At 46.8% G+C, this 25,536-nt stretch overlaps 1 protein-coding gene across 1 annotated transcript; it reads left to right on the top strand.

Annotated features, from left to right (window-relative positions):
• The first annotated feature begins 636 nt into the window (after positions 1-636).
• On the top strand, positions 637-25,384 carry LOC143113883 (rho GTPase-activating protein 29-like). The gene is made up of 22 exons (XM_076275467.1): positions 637-779; positions 1,725-1,953; positions 5,895-6,038; positions 9,787-9,883; positions 10,069-10,138; positions 10,915-10,975; positions 11,703-11,834; positions 12,049-12,113; positions 12,982-13,092; positions 13,601-13,681; positions 14,050-14,214; positions 15,108-15,245; positions 16,404-16,579; positions 17,063-17,214; positions 17,507-17,593; positions 17,767-17,930; positions 19,219-19,407; positions 20,425-20,562; positions 20,754-20,977; positions 21,811-22,063; positions 23,953-24,031; positions 24,246-25,384. Exons 2-22 carry the CDS (start codon positions 1,755-1,757, stop codon positions 25,382-25,384), a joined length of 3,864 nt encoding a protein of 1,287 aa, XP_076131582.1. The 5' UTR covers positions 637-779; positions 1,725-1,754.
• Positions 25,385-25,536: the final 152 nt, after the last annotated feature.

Here is a 25,536-nt window from a genome sequence, read left to right as displayed (position 1 = left end):
CTATAACACTCATCGCTTTGTCATTAATGGATCGTGAAAGGACCTTGTTGTCTTCAAATAATTAGAGCACTCCACCTCTTACTTTAAAATAGGCCTACTTATTATTGTGTGCTTCTGCATGCTTTTCTTAAATTCTGCTACTTGTCTTTTCAGTGAACAAATTTCATACAATCTAGCCTACCTATTTAATCTATAGGCCTATGACTAAAAATATCAGAGGTAAGGCATGTTTTGGGATAGAATCGCACATTTTTCAATCGTTGGATATATGTAGATCATGGCACAAGCATTTAGTCTACAAACAATATCAAATAATAAGCGTCACTGTGATGTTCTCTCTAAATCACCTAAGGAATACGCCCACATTGGGGGGGGGGGGGTATCATTGACCACAGCAGGTCCTCCGCTAAACAAATCCAATTTTCCATTTACTTTTTTTTTAGGCCTCATTAAACATTGAACTCATTGAATCAGCGTACGGATCGATAAATGTGCATTGTCGCGATTGGTTGCAGGATTAGTAAATTCCCAACATCCCAAAATTCCAAATATAGCTCAGGGATCCAATCAAAAGTTATTATTCGTGTCACGTGACTGAAGTTTGGAGTTTTACGTGAAAGGAACTATGGAAAGGAAGCAAACAGGGTACGAATGAATGCCTCATCTGGATAGGGGCAGCTGCCTCTTGAATTGCTTTTTACCCCTTTATTAATTGCCTTCTGTATTCATATAGTTTGTGCTTGGAATCCGGTGTGCAATGCTTGATAAACACAATTCTTGTGAGTATTTTAAACTGTTCAAACATATTCCCTTCGTTACTTTTGCTCAGCCATCCGTATTTGAGGCTAACTTAACTGTAATGTTAATTGAGCCGCGCCAGGTAGGCTAACGTTAACGTTACTGTCATAATAGTCTACTTCTACTACTAGCATACTACTAGTAGTTTTAATGGTGTTCCGTAACATAAAAAGAAATTCTGGTATTTTTGAGAAAATCACTAGACCTAAGTAATGCTAGTATTGGGTGTGTATGGACGACGTTGTGTCCGTCGCGACGATTTCACTTAACTGTAACACGGTCTCAGTGATAAGCATTTCTTTTATAAGGGCTAGATGGACAAATGTATGTTGTTCAAATTGTTTGGTGATGATCCAGATCTTAGTGTACCTGCTATAAGAGAAGGGTTTTGGTGTGAAGTCGCCAGACTTACTTGAGATAAGATCATTGCATCGTTTGCATTCCTTCCGAGTGAACATTCTCAGGAGTAGACGAATTGATCTGAAACAACCTCTCCTGGAAGAGGAAATACAGGTATGCATAAAGTAGACAAAAAGACAAAAAAAGGCTTACAGGCAGAGATCCATCTCGAGAAAAATGTTTTGCTGTAATAGTCAGCAAGAACATGAAAGACCTCGAGATTAGAGCTGAACTCGTGTTCCCTGTGGTAAATACTGGACAGCCAAAGTCATATAGGGAAATTCAGAAATTATTGTAGTAATATTCTCTCGCTCTCTGTGTTAGAATGAAATCAGGTAAGGGGCTCAAATGAAAGTTAGGCTGCTTTTATAAACCTCATCCAACAACTTAGGCTAGGTGGTTTTCTTTGCAGAGGTCTAATAAGTACAGAATGAGGACGTTCCAAAACCACCATCTAGCCACTGCTATATGTGGTGTTGTGACTAAAATATAATTTTTACACCTCTACCTCTACCCCCCCCCCCCAGGTTAGGTGCCAGGCTCGGGGCCTTGCTGCAATGTTGGGGCCACACACGGGAGGCTCACCCACCTCCCCCCAACCCTGGACTAGTGACGAGGGAGGGCTGAACGGTGACGGTCAGGGGGGCATGGCTAACCCTCCTCGCGGAGAACCAGAGTACATCATGAGGCTGGTGGAGGACCTGCGCAGGTTTGCAGACGTGCTGCTGAGCCTGAAGGACGCCTTCCTCGCTGAGGGTGAGTACCCCCCCCCCCCCCCCCCCCATCCCCCTCCATCGTTGTTCCCATCATGACCTTCAGCTCAGCTCAAAGGGTGGTGATTTAGTCCCAAAAAAAGTCCTCAAGTCAGACTGGATTGCTGGATTGGTGTTTGAGGCCTGCACTTTCCTTATTATTATCTATTAAATTTCCTCAAACCCAACCAAAAGCATGCCTTTGTGGTCTGCTATTTTATTTATTTATTTCTTCTCTCTCTCTCTCTCCCTCTCCCTCCATCCCTCTCTTCTCGTCCTGCCATGACTGGGCTCGAGGGCGGCCTAATGGCATATAATGGTCTCCATACTTCCCTTCTTGTGCTGTGCTGATTCTACTTCAGTAAAGCTGGGCGTTTGCATGCATGTGTCCATCCTAGAGGTCGGCATGGCACCTTGGCACTACTCAGTCTGGTCCGCCAGAGCAAAGGGGGGCGGTGTGTAAGGACGTTCCTCTACGCACCCTCAATGGCTTGATATCATATCACACATGCCTGTGGTGTTGACCACGAGGCCCGACTCTGCGTTGGGAGAAATTGAGGCCTAACTCTGATGCCTGTGGCCAGGGAGCTTCCTGAGCGAGTGGAGGCCAAATGGGAGACCCTGAGCGCTGGAGAGACAGCACGCAAACATTCCAAGCGTTTTGTTTTTTTTTCTTTCAGAAAGCTAGAGTAGAAGTATGTAAATTCCTGGACAGGAAGAATATGAAGCCTTGCCTTGTTTTTGTTCTGGCCTCTGATGCCTCCCTGGGTTCACGTCGTAAAGTTCTCAGGCAATTCAGGCATGAGTCTTTTCAGATTTGAAAATAGATTATTATGCTTACGAAAAGGCTTACATATCTGATTACTTTGTCCTTGCTTTAACCCCTATGGGTGGCTACTGCAGGACTTTCTAAGTTCACCATCTTGGTTGTGTATCTTTTCTGAGGATTGAGATGTTTTTTGTTTGTTTGTTTGTTTTTTATGTTTTGGTGATTTACGCAAGTCAAATGGTTTATTGGCAGGAAAGCTGGGTTAGTAGACTAAAGATCTCACAAACAACACAATCTGACTATCCTGTGGAGAAGTTCTTCCAAATGTGCCCCTGTCTTTTTGCATGCCATATTGAATTAAGCTGCAGATTTTCCATTTGACTAACTGTTTTATACCATGTACAACAACAAGCCTTATGAAGAAAAACTTAATCCACTGAGATGAAGAGAACTTCAAACCCCTTGGCTGAACAAGCCCACGACATGTGCATGAAAGGCCAGCTGTGTTTACTGTGCACCTGTGGTCCGTGGGTTAAGGCTGGAACCACTGGAATGTGGCGCTGCTGTCAATAGCTGTGGTCGTAGTGCCCCTTCTCTGTTCTTTGCAAACGCTCTGCCTGTTGTCTGTCTCGACCTATTTTATACAGTCTATGGTCTGGACTGTTGCTGTGTCCGTGTGCTGTGTTCGCTGTTTGTGTTTGCTCTCGCATGTGTGCTCCCTGGTGAACATGTAGGCTTTTCTCGCGCAGTGCTCTTATTTATGTTTTGGCTAACTCGGCCAGTGTTCACAGTTTGTGTTTACCTTTTTGAATATGTCTGTTCTTATCTGTATACTTCCTGCTATCCCTGTACTGTTGTGTAGGGCTGGTTGATTATGGCAAAAATCATTATCACTACTATTTTGTTCAGTATTGAGATCACAATTATTAAGCACGATTACTTCGTGATTTTTGGAACTGTCATCCATTTTCAAAACCTACATTTTTAAATTGAATTTTAAATATAATCCAACAGGAAAAAATACATGTAAAACGATAATGCACACAACAACTCAAGCCAAAAGGAGAGAATTGTTATGAAACTGTAGCAAAATAATTATTATATTTCGATTATGTTGTTTTCATAATCGTTGGATGTCATAGATAGATAGATAGATAGATAGATAGATAGATAGATAGATACTTTATTGATCCCCAGGGGGATAATCGCGATTAATCGATTAATTAAATTAATTTCACAGCCCTACTGTTGTGCTTACTGTTATGTCCTGTCACTGATTTGCTGACTTTGCTGTTCATACAATGCTTACATTCACAGCATGCCGATTCTGCTAGGTATGCTCACTGTGTTTGTCTATGGTGTGGATGTGTGTGTGCATGCTACTGATGAAAGGCCCCTAAGCTCCAAGGTGTTTCATTCTGCGAGGTGTGTGTGTGTGTATAATCTATTCTTTCTTCTTATGCCTCAGTGGGAGCTTTACTCTAGGCTTAACTTCTTTCAAGAAGATTGCATGATCTTCACTTGTAAGTTGCTTTTGACAGAAATGCCTGCCAAATACACAATTGTTACACAAATGTTACACAACCTACATCTGAGAGACAAATCAGACACAGAAACCATCTCTCCCCCATCAGACACATTATCTCACCCCTTGTTTCCCGTAAATCAAGTGCCCGTGTGATTGGCCTGCACTGAGAGACCTGGTAAAGGTTTTCTGATTTGCGTGTCTGACAAATGAGATGGGAGAAGAGCTGACCTTACATGGTTTGTCATGCTGCAATCTCAGGCCTCATCTACTTCCTGGTGCACATAAAGCCTCCCCGACTGTCTCGTCAGTGTCATAGCTTCAGTCACCATGGCAGAGGTTTCAAGGTGGCGTGATTGATGACATGTTGAGCTGAAGATTCCCCTCATTTACTCCGCCGTGTGCAGGAGTTAGCCGTGTCTTGGCTGCTCGACGCTTCTGCACTTTTTTTACTTCCTCATGCCAGGCTACCCTTTTTGTGTTTTTCCGATTTCCTGTTTCCCACACCTGATTCACTGCCTCGTATGACCCCTGTGTGCTCTCCAGAAGCGTGGGTTGGCAGTGTGTTATGGCAGCAGAGCTGAGAGTAGCGGAAGACCGAGGACAGGGCTAAGACGACTGGGGGTGGGGTGGGGGTGGGTGGTTGCACAGGTTTCGTTTGAGGGGATGGTGCAGTTTCGAGAAGGCTAGAGGCAGGCTCAGACAAGTTGCATGATAACCTGCTGTTGACGGCAGAAAGCCAGCAGTCACTGGTCACAATGCTCCGTCTGAGACGGCGTCTGAGACCATTTGTGTACAGTGCTACATTTCTATCGACAGAGTTTTCGGGTAACGGAAAGAGGCAATTTGGGTTTCTCTTAGCATATTGTCATAGACTATGGCTATAGGATGAGGATAGTATGTGTAATAAAAAAATGAAAGCTATTAATTGAATGTTTGTCTTTGTTTGTTTTCCCCAAATCTTCCCCAAATATTGTCACTCTCTTATCCTTGAAAAGAAGCCCCATGGGCCTCAAGAACTGTCACTCAGAGTAGTCTTTCACACTAAGCTTTTAGAAACCGAAGCAGTCAACTGTGTGTGTGTGTGTGTGTCTGTGTGTGTGTCTGTCTGACTGACTGACTGGGGAAGGGTGGAGTAATTATGGGTGTCAGCAAGGTGACTGGGGTGTTTACACGACGAGTTCCACCAGTGCAGAAATACTGTATCTTTTCTCACCTACGTCAGACTTGGTTCATGGCTCAGGTTTACTGCTGTTAAATAGACCTTCCTCATCATACCCTGTTTTATCTCCTTTGGTTACACAAGCGGATATTTGAATAAAAAAAGTTGGACTTTTGAGGAAATCGCATAGTTATGAAGAAATTATGTTTACAAAGAAAGAGCATTCTTTCTACCAGTAGATTTCTCTCTCGCTCTATCCATCCATCCATCCATCCATCCATCCATCCATCCATCCATCCATCCATCCATCCATCCATCCATCCATCCATCCATCCATCCATCCATCCATCCATCCATCCATCCATCCATCCATCCATCCATCCATCCATCCATCCATCCATCCATCCATCCATCCATCCATCCATAGTGAAATACGCAATGTAACTGAATGTTTGTCTAATGTCTAATTTGCACACTCTCCCTCCCCAGAGGAGCCGGCCAGTGCTCAGCGCGTGGTCCAGGAGCGTCTGACGGAGCTGCTGCGCATCCTGAGGGCCATCATCGCCAAACACCCGACTCTCAACTCCACCCACATTCTCAGTGCCACGGGGAACCTCATCGCCAAGGTCAAAGGTCAGCATCCCAGCCGCCCTCCTCTCAGGCCCATAGCTCTTTCACTCTCCCTTTCTCTCTCTCTCTCCCTTTCCCTTTCACACTCCTCTCTCTCTTTCCTTCTCATTCTCTCTCTCTCTCTCTCTCTCTCTCCCCCCCCCTTCCTCTTTCTTTCTCTCTCTCCTTCTCTCCATGTTATGGGGCAGCCGTGGCCTACTGGTTAGCGCTTCAGACTTGTAACCAGAGGGTTGCCGGTTCAACCCCCGACCAGTAGGCACGGCTGAAGTGCCCTTGAGCAAGGCACCTAACCCCTCACTGCTCCCCGAGCGCCGCTTTTGTTTTCCCTCACGGGATCAAAAGAGTATATATACTTATACTTATACTTATACTTATGTTGCTGTGCTGTGCTGTGAAGCCCTGTGCTTGCACTGTAGTCTCTCCACTTCAGTCTCCAGTCTCTCCCTCCCCCCCTCTCTCTCTCTTTCCCCTCTCTCAACCTCTTTCTCTCTCTCTCTCTCTCTCTCTCTCTCTCTCTCTCTCTCTCTCTCTCTCTCTCTCTCTATCTTTCCCTCTCCCTCTTTCTTTCTTTCTTTCTCTCTCTCCCTCTCTCCACGTTGCTGTGCTGTGCTGTGCTGTGTTGTGGAGCCCTGTGCTTGCGCTGTAGTCTCTCTCCGCCTCAGAGACTGCTCCAGCAGAAACTCGACCCCTGCAGGTGGTGGGAGTTCCTCCGTCCGCCTCCCGTCTCTGGAATGTGGGCCCTGAGAGAGCCGCGGCGCTGCGCTGCGCTGCTAGCATTCCTGCAGCACCGGAGTGGCTGGTGACGGTGGAGCTGTTTTCTCAGCTCCAGCTCCTCCGCCTCCGCTCAGGCTCACTAGACACACACACACACACACACACACACACACACACACCCCTACACCGGTATGCCCGTCCAGTGTTTCCCTACATTGACTTATTTGTGACGGCCCACCACAATATCAACATTGGCCACCACACAATGATATTCTAGGTTGTACTAAATTGTGCTTAAATCTGGTTAGCATCATAACCACAATGTGTTAATTGTTAAAAACGGTTGTATTCAAGTTAATTCTGCAAACCAACGACCACAAATGAAATTTAATTCTGTGGGAAACGCTGTCCTGTCCCTGCTCTTCAATCACAGTGAGGTCTATCAGTGTACTTCGAAGCCAGATTAGCGGTATGTTGACCTAAAGTCAGAGGAGTATTCAAATTTTGGCAAACAGAGGTGAACCCTCAAAAAGCTTAAAAGAAAACCGGTTTCCTTCTGCCAAAAACATGTTTTCATTGAAGTTTTGAATTTGTTAAAAACTTGAATTTGAAGTGTTTTGTGTTTCAAACTTTAAATGGCAAGTAACCAGGCAATCGTTCGGCCCTTTGCTGAATTTGAACGGTCCACTGGCTTAAGGCTGAACATACCACTAATCTTGCTTTGTAGTATGCCCCTCAGGTGCATTGAATAAGCAACAAATCAGTCTATGTGTGTCTGAGCATTGCAAATGGGATACTGTACATACAGAGAAACAGGTTGGTAATCTTCACATCTGGGTGTATAGCCCTCTCCTGTTCCAGTTCAGTGTCTCTACACACTGTGAGGGGTTTGTCTCAAAAGATTTTTAGATTAGACGGTTCTTTTGTGTATTGTGTATTCATTAGTCATCAGTAGTCATTTGCTTAATAAAGGAGAGGATGTTAAACAAGGTCAAGGTAGCTGTGACGCTGCTACTGTGGCCAAAATAGTGAAATATATCCCTTTAAGCTGCATTCAGACAAGAGGACACTAGGAGCTATGTAGCGACAAGAGATCATAGATTAGCATTCAATGGAATTCAGCTACTTGTAGCAATGACAGGTGAAATCATCACTGGCGCTGAGTAATGTTGTAGCAATCACATGTGAAATCATCACTGGCGCTGAGTAATGTTGTAGCAATCACAGGCGAAATCATCACTGGCGCGGATTAATGTTGTGCAACAAAGTTTTAAGGTGACAAGCAAATCACCACTTTCTGTATGCAGCTTAACAGATAAAAGAAAGATTACTAACAAAATATATTTGAGTGAAATATACCTGGTAAGGTGTTCTTTGGCTGATTTACCTCATATAATCTATCAAATCTACATGACTGATGAACATAAGCATGTCCTCATTCTACTACATCTCCTAAGACTGTGTAGTAAATGGAGGCTGAGAGTCACTGACAAGGCAGAAGATATGTCAACTAATGCATCTAAGCAGTGCGTTCCATGACTGTCCAGCCACCTGGACACCCGATTTCCTCACCAGCAGAGATGTAGTGGAGGCTACTGTAAATGCAAGTAAACTCAGTTTATTCACCTCTGAAATTTCAGAAATAGAGTTTATCCACCTCTCGAGAGTTTATTCACAAATTGCAACAAATTGCAACATTCAAAAATCACACTATTATCCACATTCACAATATGTACACTCTAGAAACCATTTAATACCACTGATATTGTTATAAACATTAGACAACAACCTCCACCATCATCAAACATGTTCTGAAAAATCCAATACCGCACGGCGCAGTCCACCTCACAGAATTCATAGTTTACCCCCCCTCTTATTTTACCACTACTTCCCTGCTCACCAGTCCAGAATCCAGATCATGTGTTGCCTCCGCCACCGCCTCCTCTGTTTGTTCTGTCTTTGGGTTCCTGCGCTCCTCGTGAGCAGTAAAAGTGTCAGGTTTCTTATTCTTATTTGGACTCCTTCCCTCTCCCTCAGGGTGTGTGTGTGTGTGTGTGTGGTTACTCATGTATCAGACCCTGATGAGATACTGTACGCAGGCAGAATGCTGGCTCGTCACCCAGGCAGCTCTACAGCTGGGCTAAGCCAGGCGCGTAATTGAAGTGTTCCGTTCCCGAAGCGAATGCTGCAACAATTAGCTTCCACTATAATCAATGGAACTGGCTACACCAGATGCAAGAACGATGAACACATTAGAAAAAATTACACCAGTCTTCTAAAACACGCTCTGAGAACAGAATTGTGCAGTTGTATGCCTTGTCTAGCCTGGCTGTTAGATTGCAGCCTATCCAAGAGCAATTTTAGGCAGGGATCACATTGGCCAGTGGCAAACGTAACGCAACGCTCAAACCATAATAAGTTCGGTAACACTTTACTTGACGGGTGAGTTCATAACACATTCATAGCAGCTGTCATAAACTGCACATAAAGCATTCATGACTTTTATTTTGACAAGTTGTCGTCGTTCTGTCTTCCACATTCATGAAAGGTTTGGTATGAATGTTGAGTCATGTCTCATGAAACAGTGTTACACTTTGAAAGTTGAACCAAGTTCAACGCTCAGCTTGTTCAACGCTAGTGTTATGCTAGCGCTGCCACCGTTCCGCTGCGGAACCATAGAGAACAATAGGAAATCTGCAACTTGCCCCTGGTCAGTGTGATCCGCGCCTTAGAACATTAAGTAGAATGAAACATTGCTATCTACTGTCCTGGCCCCTATTCACATGTTACAATATTATGGACAAGGTTAAACAGGTGTCATTTGGTTGAAATAACATTGCATTTTTGCCACTGGCATACTGTACATTTTTCTATGATTTTGAATAGGCACAGAATCTTTTGTACGTTTATAAATCATGCTTTTATATATTTCTATTTGATCTCATTCTTTTGCCGTTTGGTGTCATGTTTTCAGGACGTTAGCTTGATGTCCTCAGGAAGTTTGTCTGAAAGCCATGTGATTGCTCACTTTCCCCAGGCGTAAACTTTAAGGAAGTCAACAAAGAAAACAAAGAGACTATTTTTGGCGACATACACACATCCATCGACTCCCTGGCGTTCACCTTTGGCAATGTGTAAGTGAGCTGTTTTGACGTGATCTTTTTGGTCTCTTTTTATTTGGCCGCGCTGCTTGTTCACATCGCGTTGGCCGACGGCAGCTGAATACAGCTGCCCCTTTTCTACCCTCCTGTAACTGACCACCGTTCGTGCCCCCCCCCCCCCCCCCCTCCCCACCCCCACCCCCCCCTTCCTCCTGCAGGGTGTCGGACTTCCTGATGGGAGATGTGGACAGCACCTCCAACTTGGGGCTCAGCAAAAGCAGAAGCTTGGTGAGTGGTGATCTTTACCTTTCCCTACGTCCTGCTTTTGATTCCTTTGTGTCTATGCAGTCTCTGTAAATCTCTCCACCTCCTCCAAGTTTTGCTCTTCTTTCTCTCTCTCTCTCTCTCTCTCTCTCTCGGCATACTGCGAGGAGAGATGTAGAGAGTGGATGTGGGCAAGAAATGTGAGATAGAGAGACCAGTGATAGGTTGACATGAAAGCAACAACATGTGGGATTATAGGAGAGACATGCTTGATTGATTGCTTTGATTGCATTGATTGATTGCTTGATTGCTTTTGCTTGCATTGATTGATTGCTTGATTGTGCATGAGGCATCAACACCATGAAAGAGCTGTCAAAGGCCTTCATGTCTGAGAGTTCGTGTGGTATAACATGGAGGTAATGAACATGATCCCTGATCCTCCTGATCATGTAATAAATGGTTTGGGTAACACTTTACTTGACAGTATCGACATAAGAGTGACATGACACTGTCATGAACACATGACACTGTCATGACACATGAAACCTAACTCTAACCCTAATCCTAACCTCTAACTTTAATCCTATAACCCCAACCCTAACCCTAACTCTAAACCTAAACCTAAACCTAACCCCAACTTGTTATGACAAAAACCGAATGTCAATTAATAACAGAAGCGTTATGTCATGAACGTTTATGACCTCTTTATGACATGTTAATGACAGTATCATGTCACTCTTATGTCGACACTGTCAAGTAAAGTGTAACCATGGTTTGTAAACGTGTGTGTTTGTGTCCAGTCTTTTGACAATCTCACCAGTGATGCAGGGGAATATGGTCGAGGCACAGGGGACGTAACAGGTGAGTGAGCGTTTCGCCAGTAGAGCCGCCGTCTTCGCTTTTTGGTCCTTCGTTTTTTTAACGTTTTTTTGTCTTCTATCGCTGTTTTCAGTCCTGACCATGGAATGGTCTCCTCCCCTCTCCCCCTTTCCCCCTGCATGGAGATTCTTTACCTCCTCCCTTTATTGTTTCTTCTACATCCTTCTGCTCTCTATTTATCCCATCACGCCTCCTCCTCCTCCTCCTCCTCCTCCTCCTCCTCCTCCTCCTGGCCCTGGTCTGTGTTTCAGCGCCCCCCCCCCCCCTCCCCTTGCCCTTGTGGCCTCCTGCTTCAGTGGTGTTGAGATTCCTGAGCTGTTTGAAATGAGAATCACACGTGGAGCTGAACCAGAGAAAGGATGTGCGTGCGTACGTGCATGTGTGTGTGTATGTGCATGTGTGTTTGTGTGCGTGCATGTCTGGGCGTGCATGTTTGTGTGTGTTATGAATATATGTATGTGTATGTTATATATATTCTCGGGCTAAGTCTGTGTTTGTGGTATTTAGGTGTGTAGGCCCAGTGATTTATGTGTAATGATTGTGCCTACACGCCTACACACACACACGCCAAATCATATATCATTGTGTGTGTGTGTGTGTGTGTGTGTGTGTGTGTGTGTGTGTTTTTGCGTGTGTGTGTGTGTGTGTGTGTGTGTGTGTGTGTGTGTGTGTGTGTTTTTGGGTGTGTGTGTGCGTGTTTGGTGTGTAGGCCCATTGCCTGATGTGGATGTGAGCCAACTGAAGAATGGTCGTGGGGTGGAGTCCGCTCTGCTCTACGCCAAAGCCTGGAGCAAGTACACTAAAGACCTTCTGGCCTGGGTCGACAAGCGCATAAGCCTGGGTGGGTCTACTACTCTCTCTCTTGCTGTTTTTCTCTGTCTCCTCCATACAATCACTCTCAGTCTCGCGTTCTCTCTCTCTCTCGCTCTCTCTCTCTCTCTCTCTCTCTCTTGCTCTTTCTTTCTTTCTCTCTCACTCTCTCGCTCTTGTGTGAGGGGATACAATTATCTGCATACAAATGTTTTTTTTTTTTTTTTTTTTTGTCTTGTCAATAGATATTGAATGTGCCAAAGGCTTGGCCAAGATGGCAGAATCTGCAAAGACGCTGTTCAGCCAACAGGTAGCACTGATGCACACATACAGTAAATGAGTAATCCTACCCTAGGAAAGAAGAACCCATATTTTCAAGCTACTTTTAAGCCATACAACGGTACTAACGCCTGATAATCAGTCAAGTTTAATTCCTGAATCTATTAGGGGTTTGCATGGCGTGTCATCAGATTGGGACGTCGCCATATTAGAGATACTCGCCTCATTAGAAAGCATTAGGCACTGAAGTAAATCCCTAACATCGTCAAGGAAAATGGTAAATTATTGCCTTGTTTTAGGTTGTACCAATAGGTCAGACCGAGAAAAACATCTGGAGTAGGTATCGACTTCCAAAAGTTATTTAACAACCAGGGAGAAAGAAGAATAATGGCAGAAGTTATCAGAGGAAGGAGAGCGCTTGTGGTTGGACTTGGTACTGCGTCTCCCTCACCCAACTCATATGGATCTGCGCTGCCAATAAACCGTAATTTCTCGAAATATCGCGCCTTTTCTTGTGGTCCAAGCCATGCCATATACGTATGCCTTTGCATCTTGGACGCGTTTTGATGAGCTTTTCTGTTGTTTAGACATGGTTATAATCACTTAAGGTATCCAAAGTGCATAATACTCCATTGTCCTTCATTCAGTGCCTCCAACATGGCCATGCAGCTGGGTTACCGCCCAGAACGTGACGTCCGTACAAACCCCTAATATCACTTTGGATAAAATCATCTGCTAAACATCAGTCAACTTTAACTTTACTTATATCTGTATTTAGAGGTGCTGTACTGTTACTATACACCCTTAGTGTCAATTGTATCATGCACACACAGATTCCCACGGATTACATACATGTAGCAAGACTGTCCTGTCTTTTCCCTGCGTCTCCCCCTTTTCAGGATTACATGCCGTTCAGAGAGATCTACATCTCTGCTTTCAAAAAGGATGTTGAATACAGTCAGCTCCTTCTGCAGACGGCCGCTGCTCTCCAAACCAATAAGTTCATTCAGGTGAGTTAACGTTTTATTGTCACATTACATTATCATTAACTTGGACATCCCAGAAATAAACAGTTTTCACAGAATTGTCAGTGTCATGTCACAGAATTCTGTTACCTTTTATTACATTTTAACTATTATTTTCTACTCCTGGCCTCTCCTCTTCTCCTCCTCCTCTCTCCTCCTCATTTCATCTCCCCCTCTCCTCTCCTCCCCTTTCCTCCTCTCCTCTCTTCTCCTCCTCCTCCCCTCCCCTCCTCTCCTCTCTTCTCCTCCCCTCCTCCTCTCCTCTTCTCCCCTCCCCTCCTCTCTTCTCCTCCCCTCCTCCTCTCCTCTCCTCCCCTCCCTTCCTCTCTTCTCCTCTCTTCTCCTCCCCTCCTCCCCTCATCCTCCCCTCCTCTCCTGTCTTCTCCCCTTCTCCTCCCCTCATCCTCCCCTCCTCTCCTCTCTTCTCCTCCCCTCCTCCTCTCCTCTCCTCTCCTCCCCTCCTCATTTCCTCTCCTCTTCTCCTCTTTATCAGCCTCTCCTGTCCAGAAGGGCTGAGCTGGATAAGCTGAGGAAGGAGCTCAAGGAGCAGTGGCAGAGGGAACAGAAGAGAATGGTACACAACCATGACTATGGCTCCTACTACACTCTACCATACGCAACCATGACTACGGCTCCTACTACACTCTTACCATAGCAACCCAGACTACGGCTCTTACTACACTTTACCATACGCATCCCTGACTACGGCTCCTACTACACTCTACCATACGCAACCATGACTACGGCTCCTACTACACTCTTACCATAGCAACCCTGACTACGGCTCCTACTACACTCTTACCATAGCAACCCTGACTACTGCTCTTACTACTATAAAAAAATTTCCCATCAAGTAATGTAAAAAACCAAAAAGAAATTGCATACCGAAGGAGCAATCCCTGCTGCTGTTTTATTGAGACCTGTCCGTCGTTCCCTGCGCAGCACGAGGCCGAGGCGTTGAAGAAGAAGGCCTACCTGCTGCAGGTGCAGCGGAGGGAGGAGTACGAGAAGGCCCGCAGCGCCACCAGCCGCACCGACGAGGAGCAGACCAGTGGGGGGCGCCAGCGAGACAAGAGGAGGAGGCTGGAGGAGGAGGCTCTGCTCAAGGTGGCCTCTCATGGCTTGTGAAGTTACACTCGCAGTTTGCTAAGAAAAGGGGGCCTCAGTTATGTTGGGCTTAATTTCCTCTCCATTGTAGTGGAGGAAAAGGAGAATTTTGTCTTCTGTAAAAGTTTAAAGGTAGCTTAACTTTAAAAAAAAAAAAGTTCTAAATGCTTTACCAGTTAAAATGAAGCTGAACATAATACAGAATAACACACACGCAGACACACACATACACCAACAACACACACGTTGCTTTACAGGACTCCATCTGATGGTGGATGGTCTGACTGGTGGACATGAGGGTGTGCACTAATTTGAAATCTTAAAGGTTTTGTGGTTAAAGTGGAGACATGCATGTCATTTCTATTAGAGGATGAAGCATTGAGATGAAGCATTGGAATTTAGAAAGCACAATATAGTGGGACTGCTACTGATATTTGCAGAAAGCAAGTTGCTTTATGATATTGTCTAGTGTGTTTGTGTTTGTATTTGTATGTGTGTGTGTTTGTGTATGTGTATGTGCATGTGCACACTCGTTGAGAAGGTTTTTGCTAAGAAAGCGTTGTTGTCGTCCCTCAGATGGAGGAGACATTACAAAGTGTGTGTGTGTTTGTGTGTGTGCGTGTGCATGCGTGTGGGAATGTGCATATATACGTTTGTGCATGTGTGCAAACCTTTAGATGGTTTTTGCTAATAAAGCGTTGCCATTTTTCTTTTCCCTCAGATGGAGGAGGCGCTCGAGCATTATGAAGTGTGTGTGTGTGTGTGTGTGTGGGGGGGGGGGGGTGCATATATACGTTTGTGCATGTGTGCAAACCTTTAGATGGTTTTTGCTAATAAAGCGTTATGAAGTGTGTGTGTGTTTTTGCTAATAAAGCGTTGGCATTTTCCCTCAGACGGAAGAGGCGCTCGAGCAGTACAAAGTGTGTGTGGCCGAGGCAGAGAACAGGAAATCTGCGCTGGCCAGCACCCAGTCCGGCATCCTCACACAGATACGAGAGCTGCTCTTCCAGTGTGACCTGACCCTCAAAGCGGTTAGTCTGCCACTCTCTGTCTGTCTCTCTCTCACACGCACCCGCACACACGCACACACACACACACACGCACACACGCACACACACACACACACACACACACACACACACAGTCACACAGTCAGAGGTATTTGCATTTCTGCAAGCAGTGTCCACATACTCATTCATCTAAAGGAACACTTCCTCCTACACTTCCTCCTAAATCAACAAACAAGTTAACAAAGTGGCTTGTTACGCAAACATTCAGCCATTGACCACACAGGCTTGGCAAAAGCAGAAAGGGAATTTTGTAGGTAGACCTTTGGTAGGTTTTTGTAACCAACATGCTTTCAAGGCTACTTATTACATTGTTTTTCAAACTACTGTTTACCAATATGCTGTGAACTGTTCTAATCCTGCTAAATGCAAATACAGGTTTCTACAAAGGTGTCTACACATGTTTCACTGGTGTGAAACAAATCAGCATGTTGTGCATATTTGTGACACTGTAGTTTATGACAGTTTTGTGTCATATTTGTATCATATATACACACACACATTCTTAGAAAAAAATGTATGCATATACACCAACCCTCTCATTGATATACTGGCATTTAAATTATACATTCCATGTCTATTCACATCAAGTTACACACAGACTGATGTGTGTGTGTGTGTGTGTGTGTGTGTGTGTGTGTGTGTGTGTGTGTGTGTGTGTGTGTGTGTGTGTGTGTGTGTGTGTGTGTGTGTGTGTGTGTGTGTGTGTGTGTGTGTGTGTGTGTGTGTACCTGTACACGTGTGTGTGTGTGTACGTGTACACGTGTGTGTGTGTGTGTGTGTGTGTGTGTGTGTGTGTGTACCTGTACACGTGTGTGTGTGTGTGTGTGTGTACCTGTACACGTGTGTGTGTGTGTGTACGTGTACACGTGTGTGTGTGTGTGTGTGTGTGTGTGTACCTGTACACGTGTGTGTGTGTGTGTGTGTGTACCTGTACACGTGTGTGTGTGTGTGTGTGTGTGTACCTGTACACGTGTGTGTGTGTGTGTGTGTGTACCTGTACACGTGTGTGTGTGTGTGTACGTGTACACGTGTGTGTGTGTGTGTGTGTGTGTGTGTACCTGTACACGTGTGTGTGTGTGTGTGTGTGTGTGTGTGTGTGTGTGTGTGTGTACGTGGCAGGTGACGGTGAACCTGTTCCAACTCCACCGGGCACAGGCGTCCAGTCTGCCGGCGACGCAGCACAGCCTGAGCGAGCGGGCCCGCCGCTACCAGCCCGGTCAAAGCTACACACACTTCCTCAGCAGCCTGCCTCGCGAGCACACACACCTCAAAACACGCTCCTATGACCTCACTAGGTCAGGCTTCTTTTTGTTCTTTTTTTTCTTTTCATTTCGGTCACTTCAGTGGTTTATTTAATCATATACTTCATTTTTTACTTCATTTTTTAATCATATGCTTGTTCTTTTTTTTCATTAAGTAATCATGTGTCCTGATGTCTGTTTGTCTCTGTCTGTCTGTCTACCAAAACAAAATTGTATGTGTGCTACGGGAAGACTGAATTTCCCAGAGGGAATGTCCATCCATCTCTCCTAGCTCTGTATGATGTTCCTGAGGCTTTATTGATCATATCAGTCATGCCTCCTAACACCAGTGTCCCCAGTATTTGGAATTATGAGGAAAAGATTGTACCCACCTCACTGTGTGTGTGTGTGTGTGTGTGTGTGTGTGTGTGTGTGTGTGTGTGTGTGTGTGTGTGTGTGTGTGTGTGTGTGTGTGTGTGTGTGTGTGTGTGTGTGTGTGTGTGTGTGTGTGTGTGTGTGTGTGTGTGTGTGTAACAGCTTGGGCTCCAGGGATGAGGTGGACGAGCTGCGGAGCGCATCTCGGCGGAGGGCCAGTGGGGGAGACTTTGGAGGTGGCGGTGGCAGCGACTCCGAGAGTGCAGGGGGCAGCAGCGAGTCGCACTCCATAGACTCCCCTGTAGCCAGTCCAGGTGCAGCCACACACACACACGCAGGCACGCACACACACACACACGCACACACACAGAGTCGTTCTCATGAAATCGACATTCTTAACGACACCAAAACGAATCGCTCATGCAAACACACATATAAAAAGGTATACATATACACACACATTAGAACACACAGTTCATGTCAAGATGCGCAACCACACCATAACTAATCTGAACACTTAAATAAAACACACACACACACACACATAGTTTCTGTATGTTGTAGCTGTGAGAACAATAGAATTGACTGTTATCTGATGTCCTGCAGAAACTATGGGCCGAGGGCTACCCAGAACACCGTCCACTGGAACAATGTCATCTGCAGACGACCTAGACGTGCGAGATCCAGACAACGGTGAGTGTGTGTAACACAGATAAATATTAACACACACACACACAGAATGTTAACACATGCACTTGTTAGGAAATCCACCAGCGTTATCGGACTCCAGACACTGTGAGGTGTTGTTGTGAAAATGTTTGGTGTGTGTGTGTGTGTGTGTGTGTTGGGGGGTTTGTGTTGTGCAGGCCTCGGGTACGGGCAGGGGGAGATGGCCAGTTCCACCGGGCCCTTCCAGAATGTCCAGATGTCCAAAGCGGCTCAGACTCACCGCTTGCGAAGACTTCGAGCGCCAACCAAGTGCCGTGAGTGTGACGGCCTGGTGGTGTTCCATGGAGCAGAGTGTGAGGAGGTATATAGACATACTCACACACTCACACTCACACACATCATTATTGGAGTACGGACACCACACACACACAACACACACATGCACATCCATTATTTAAGCACACACACACACACACACACACACTTAATACAAGTCTTGAGATGAAACTGGCAAATATATTTGCAATTAGGGCTTAACTCTGTGGCTGCTAGAAGAGCTGAGCAGCAGTAGCAGCTCTAGCAGCAGTAGCAGGAGCTCTAGCAGCAGCAGCAGCAGCAGGAGCAGCAGGAGCTCTAGTAGTAGCAGCAACAGGATCAGCTGTAGCAGGAGCTCTAGTAGCAGCAGGAGCTCTAGTAGCAGCAGGAGCTCTAGCAGTAGCAGGAGCTCTAACAGTAGCAGCAGTAGCAGGAGCTCTAGCAGTAGCAGGAGCTCTAACAGTAGCAGCAGTAGCAGGAGCTCTAGCAGTAGCAGGAGCTCTAACAGTAGCAGCAGTAGCAGGAGCTCTAGCAGTAGCAGCAGTAGCAGGAGCTCTAGCAGTAGCAGGAGCTCTAACAGTAGCAGCAGTAGCAGCAGGAGCAGGAGCTCTAGCAGTAGCAGCAGTAGCAGCAGGAGCAGGAGCTCTAGCAGTAGCAGGAGCTCTAACAGTAGCAGCAGTAGCAGGAGCTCTAGTAGTACAGGAGCTCTAGCAGCAGCAGTAGCAGTAACAGTAGCAGCAGCAGCAGCAGCAGCAGTAGCAGTAACAGTAGCAGCAGCAGCAGCAGCAGCAGCAGCAGTAGCAGTAACAGTAGCAGCAGCAGCAGCAGTAGCAGTAACAGTAGCAGCAGTAGCAGCAGCAGCAGCAGTAGCAGTAACAGTAGCAGCAGTAGCAGCAGTAGCAGTAACAGTAGCAGCAGTAGCAGCAGTAGCAGTAACAGTAGCAGCAGTAGCAGCAGTAGCAGTAGCAGGAGCAGCAGTAGCAGCAGCAGCAGTAGCAGCAGCAGCAGGAGCTCTAGCAGTAGCAGTAGCAGTAGCAGCAGCAGCAATAGCAGGAGCAGCAGTAGCAGCAGCAGTAGCAGCAGCAGCAGTAGCAGGAGCAGCAGTAGCAGCAGCAGTAGCAGGAGCTCTAGCAGTAGCAGCAGCAGGATCAGCTGTAGCAGGAGCTCTAGCAGTAGCAGGAGCTCTAGCCGCAGTAGCAGCTGTGTGGTGCTATGGCTGTGCTGTGCTTGGCTGTGTGGTGCTATGGCTGTGCTGTGCTTGGCTGTGTGGTGCTATGGCTGTGCTGTGCTTGGCTGGTGGCTGATGCTAATGTCCGTCCCTGCTGTGCCCCCAGTGCTCGCTGGCGTGCCATAAGAAGTGCCTGGAGGCTCTGTCCATCCAGTGCGGCCACAGGAAGCTGCAGGGGCGGCTGGCTCTCTTCGGGGTGGACTTCTCCATGGTGGCCCGCGGCAGTAACAACGGGATCCCCTTCATTATCAGGAAGTGTGCCGCCGAAGTGGAGAGCCGAGCGCTCACTCTGAAGGTAACGCAGCGGATGTGTGTGTGTGTGTGTGTGTGTCCTCATGTGTTTATCAGGCGGCATTCTTATGAGTCATTCTTATGAAATCAGCATGCAATGAAACCAAAGCTAATCATTGAAGGAAAAGCAGCAGCTGTCTGTGTGTGAGTGCGTGTGTGCGTGTGTGTGTGCGTGTGTGTGTGTGTGCGCGTGTGTGTGTGTGTGTGTGTGTGTGTGTGTGTGTGTGTGTGTGTGTGTGTGTGTGTGTGTGTGTGTGCCCTGATCCACATGTTTATCAGGCAGCAAATGTTGGTTACAACAACAACAACTTTTTTTTATATATATTTATACTGTATATGGCTTTATCAAGGCACCCAACGCAGTTTACAGTGAAGGGAGAACCTCACTAACCACCACCAATGTGTAGCTCCCACCTGGGTGATGAGAACATCACTAACCACCACAATGTGTAGCACCCACCTGGGTGATGAACATCACTAACCATCACCAATGTGTACAGTAGCACCCACCTGGGTGATGCACGGAAACCATTGTGCACCAGAATGCTCACCACACACCAGCTTGACATGGAGAGTGAGGGAATGAATGAATTGACCAATTGATGATTAGGAGGTCAGACTGAATGAGCCAGGTTGGGAATGTAGCCAGGACACGAGGAGGACCCTCTGCTCCCTACTGTCCGCTGTTTAGTGAGGGGTCATTTGTGCTGTTTTGGGACTGTGTTGTGGTGGGAATGAATAGCGATCACTTACAAAAAATTTAATGTTTGCGGGACAAATGAAACTGAAACAGATGAGTTCACTAGAAAATATTGCCAAAAGTTTGTCAATGTTGGCCACTAGAGGCAGACTTCCTCTAGCGGAGAATTTGCATATTGCTTTACTGCAACATTGCCAAAAAGTTAACCGCAACTGTTTTCCAGAAACCTAATTTGCATGTGAAAATATGACCTTGCCGCAAATTTGCAGTAACCGTTCGCCTAACAGACTAACAGCTATGCTATGCTCTCTCTGTGTGTAGGGTATTTATCGTGTAAATGGAGCCAAGTCGCGTGTGGAGAAACTGTGCCAGGCCTTCGAGAACGGCAAAGAGCTGGTGGAATTGTCCGACCACTCCCCTCACGACATCAGCAATGTGCTCAAACTCTACCTGCGACAGGTAAACAAAGACAATACGGTCTCCGCCAACACCTAAAGCATGCACTTTGTCCACAAATCAATATCTCCAGCAACTAAGGCATGCACTCTTTGCAGACATGCCAAAAGGCATGTAAATGAAATGCTGAAGGTCATATTGTGGTTTGGCCATTCCCCCTGTTTATTGATCATCACTCCCATATCCATCTGCAGCTGCCAGAGCCTCTCATACAATACCGCTTCTATAACGATGTGATTGGGATCGCCAAGGAGACTCAGAAGATCGTAATGGTGGAGGCGGCCGCTGAGCAAGACTCCTCGGGCCAGTCGCTGACCACGGAGGTGGATCGCGTCGTCCTCAAGTTGAGGGACCTGCTCCGGCACCTTCCGTCCGCCAACTACAAAACACTACACTTCCTGTTGGCCCACCTGTATAGGTACATGTGTACACGCGCGCGCACACACACACACACACACACACACACACACACACACACACACACATACAGCCAGACTGTGCATACACTCTAATCGACTAAGTTAGGAATGACATTGCAAAGGATAACAATAATACTACTAGCAGTGAAGATTACACAAGTTGAAGCACTAGTCTAGGTGGTGGAATGAGATTGTGGTAGAAGAGAAACGAGGGAAGAAGGGAAGTGCATGTGTGTTGAGACTCCAGCGGTCGCCTTTCTCACAGATGCAGCCATCTCGTGTCTGAAAGAACAGAACAGAAGCTGAGCACATATACACTCAACACACACACTCAGATAGACATGCACATATACACTCAACACACACACACACTCAGATAGACATGCACTCAACACACACACACACTCAGATAGACATGCACATATACACTCAACACACACACACTCAGATAGACATGCACTCAACACACACACACTCAGATAGACATGCACATATACACTCAACACACACACACACTCAGATAGACATGCACATATACACTCAACACACACTCAGATAGAAATGCACACATACACTCAACACACTGAATACATGACTTAAATCTTCAATCTTCTGACCCATTATAGCAGTAAGTCTGCACGTGTGTGTGTGTGTGTTTTGAGTGCCCCCACACTCTTGTTCATGATTTCATTCATCACTCAAGCTTCTTCCTGTAATGTGATTGGCCCAGGGTGTCGGAGGACTAACACTCAAGCTTCTTCCTTTAATGTGATTGGCCCAGGGTGTCGGAGCACTAACACTCAAGCTTCTTCCTGTAATGTGATTGGCCCAGGGTGTCGGAGCAGGAGGAAGAGAACAAGATGAGCGCCAGTAACCTTGGCATCATCTTCGGGCCCACGCTGGTGCGCGCTCGGCAGACGGGCGCCGAGGTGTCGCTCTCATCGCTGGTGGACTACCCGTACCAGGCGCTGGCCGTGGAGCTGCTCATCCGCTACCACCAGTCCATCCTGCCGCTACCCCTCACCTCCCCGCCACCGCAACAGGGCTTCTGCCGGAACTCCCACTCGCTGCTGGACATGAAAGAGGTCAGGGGTCACCACCACTGATGCTTAAGCTGTTTGAGGAGTGAATCATTTTCCTGGGTCCTTCTAGAATTCTACGCAAACGATCTATAGTTTCAGTGTTCTTTATACAGTCTATGGGGGATATCTCTGAGGCTAATTGTCGCATCATAGTGCTGAACTCTAGGTTTGCGAACATTCTAATCACATATTTGTGACGTACTCCACAGGTTAAAGGTTGTATCAGCGATTGCGGGTGACGTCACTTCTGTTTGGTGTTTGGAGCAAGATCCCAAACAAACCGAGCTAGCTCGCCCCTCCACTCCGTGTTTCGTGCATCATGAAAAAAACTATCATGAACGAGTGCAAAACTCCACAACACCCACCCCCTGTCTGTGATTGGTTAGAACACTATTTTGGTTTTGAGTTCTTGGTAGCACCAATTGTTTTTGTGTACAGATCTCGAAGCCTAGGCTGCCTACAGAGACTCATTTTTTTTGACGGCCTGCTTATGGGGCGGGCAGCTAGTGGATCATGAGGAAAGATTAGATGAATGTGATCATTTATGTTTGGGCCTGCAATCGCTGATACAACCTTTAAGCTGATGACACAGGGAGCAACTTTTTGAGCAGTGTTGCTGGGGAGTGTTCCTCATTATTATTGGGCAACAATTTATTTTCTGGAGAATCATCAGTTGGCAAATCGTCATGATCATCCAATCAGAATAAATGGAACTAGTTATGTGGTCGCCCAGCAACATTGCTCAAAAAGTTGCCCCATGCATCATCACCACCTTTACAAAATTTTAATTGTAAAATGTTTTTGTCACATGTGGATTTGAAGAATCTTAGTTATTAGTTTATCTATTAACTACTTTATCTGTGTATGTTTGTTTGTTTGTTTGTTTGTACTGTTGCTCATGCATACGTACATACAGTAGTTAAAGGACCCATATGTAAGATTGTGGCCAAAACTGGTACTGCAATCACTTTCAAATTACTGTAGAGCGGTGTATCCTCCTCCTCCCCCCTGACTCGAGGTTGCCAACCCGGATGCCGAAACACTACTGACTTTGTGATTAGTAGATAGGTGGAGGGTGGTGCATCAGGCCAAAACACAACATGACATGACAAAACACAACATCAACATCAGTTGAGGGCTGCAACTTCACTTTTTAAATGACAATATCCTGGCCGGACTACTGTTGTCAGTGATATAAGTATTTGAAATTAACATGATTTCTTAATGTCTAGTGACATATCTGGGCCATTTCATGATTAATTGAAATACATTTCTTACATATGGTTCCTTTAAGCCTCAAGCAACTAGCCAACAAGAGGCAGTGTTAAAGGGACACCAGGCAAGCATAATGCTTTTTCTCTACGAAACTCCCCCTCGCTCAGTCTGAAGCTCTTTTCCTTTTCTTTGCATCTTCCGTCAAGGGTTTTCGCTGCTTCTTCGCCGGCTCTGCCATTATACACACGTTTGCAACAATCGCTAGCGTTTCGTTAGCCTGCCTCTGTGCTGTGGATACAGGATGTAAACTGATCCTGCTTCGGTCGGCGGGTACGATACACTGAACTTGCAAGCAGGATATTCTTCCTACAGGCAGTAGGGGCGGGCGAGAGAGTCTTCATTCACCCCGTAATGAGTCATTTAACCATATACCGACTTATGAAGATGAGTAATTAACATGAAAATGTTGCCTGGTGTCTCTTTAATGTAGTTCTGATATAATTTCAATATTTGACATGTCGGCCATCAGCATATATGTGAACAGGACTACACTTACTGCTCATAGTGGCTGCACTCAGAGTGTTGCAGACAGCCAGTGCAGAGTTTTTGGTTGAATGTGAGAAATGTTGTGTTGGTGCTGTACTGGCTTGTTTATGTGCGGTGTTTGTGTTTTTAAGGCACACCCCAGCAGGGGGCAGCACCGCTACTCGTGTTTCCCAGAGATGCACCTCTCAGATGGGCCTCAGGAGGGCGCCGGTGAGTCCTGCCAAAGCCAACACATTTTCTTTATGGCTATCACTGTTTACCTGAAGTGTACCATGACATTATATTTTAGTTTGAAGTGTGTAATTCATATTGTATTTATGATTACATGAAGTTGCTCCTGACTCAACTGTCATTCTGTCTCTCTCTCTCTCTCTCTATCTCTCTATCTCTCTCTCTCTCTCTCTCTCTGCTTTACTGAGCCCAGGCAGGTTAGATGTTGAAAGTCAGAGGTCGATCAGATCAAACCGAAGCCCTGAACTGCGGCGACTCGCACTGCAACAGCGCTTGCCATCCCGTCCCATGAGCATGCCCGTGAGCGTGCCCGTGACCACGCCAGCGTGCGAGACGGTCAGTCTGCCCGTGAAGAGCCAGCCGCAACCGTCCGTCCCCACAGCTCCTTGCGCAGACGTGAACACCAACGCGCACGAAGACTCACTACGAGACGGCGAAAGCTCTGCCGCTGTTGGCATAGATGATACGCTAACTGAGCCGCGCGCAAGAGGAGAGGACCTGAGTGTGGCAACGCACGGAGAGCCAGGCGTAGGACCATACGTGCTGCCTGATGGAGCAACGGCAGCGGCGGTCACAGACGCGAGCGGCTCAGCCAGTCCAGGCTCAGATGTTCCAGACTCGGCCACAAAAACTGCAGAAGCGAACGCCAGTCCGACCGCAGGCGTGCCGACGCCACAAGTCCACGGCACTGTGCTGGACACTCAGGCTCTGCGTCGGACGTGGGAGAAAGAGTACCGCCCCCCGCTTCTCACTCCCCGCACCGCCATGATCCTCGCCAACCTCCCTCGTCCGTCTGCTGACGCGGCCCCCACCCTCACCCCCAGCTTCAGCACCATCACCCCCAGCATCAGCACCATCACCACTAGCAACACCAGCACCGGCGTGTCCAGCATCAGCACCATCACCACCAGCACCGGCGTGTCCAGCATCAGCACCATCTTCCCCCGTAACCCCTACTCTGTGAGTGTGGGCCGCACGGTCCCACCGGTGGCCTTCCGGGCTCCACGGACACTGCACCCTCCACCTGGAACTTTCTACCAGCCCCCACAGTCTCCGAGTCCCACGACGGCAGACACTCCACCCGCTCTCTCGCCCACAACTCCGTCCACCCCGTCGTCCCCACCCGCTCTCTCGCCCACAACTCTGGACGATACACTGTCGTCCCCGTCGTCTCTACCCGCTCTCTCGCCCACAACTCCGTCCACCCCGTCGTCTCTACCCGCTCTCTCGCCCACAACTCCGTCCACCCCGTCCCCCACCAGTGCCTCCACCAGACAACGGCTCAGGAGCAGCCTGCAAGAACTGGAACCCCGGGAGGCCCACTTTGTCTGAATACAAAGACTGTGTGTGTGTGTGTGTGTGTGTGTGTGTGTGTGTGTGTGTGTGTGTGTGTGTGTGTGTGTGTGTGTGTGTGTGTGTGAGAGAGAGTGTGTCAGAAAGTGTGTGAGAGAGAGAGAAAAAGAGTGGCGTATTGGCATGTTTAT

The sequence above is a fragment of the Alosa pseudoharengus genome, unplaced genomic scaffold, assembly GCF_046254945.1.
Source record: "Alosa pseudoharengus isolate Yale_2024_CS ecotype anadromous, Long Island Sound unplaced genomic scaffold, YU_APseudo_1.1 YU_APseudo_1.1_scf_11, whole genome shotgun sequence".
NCBI classification, from domain to species: Eukaryota; Metazoa; Chordata; class Actinopteri; order Clupeiformes; family Clupeidae; genus Alosa; species Alosa pseudoharengus.
Note: the sequence above shows the minus strand (reverse complement) of the source record. Positions and strands in the feature narration are given on the sequence as shown.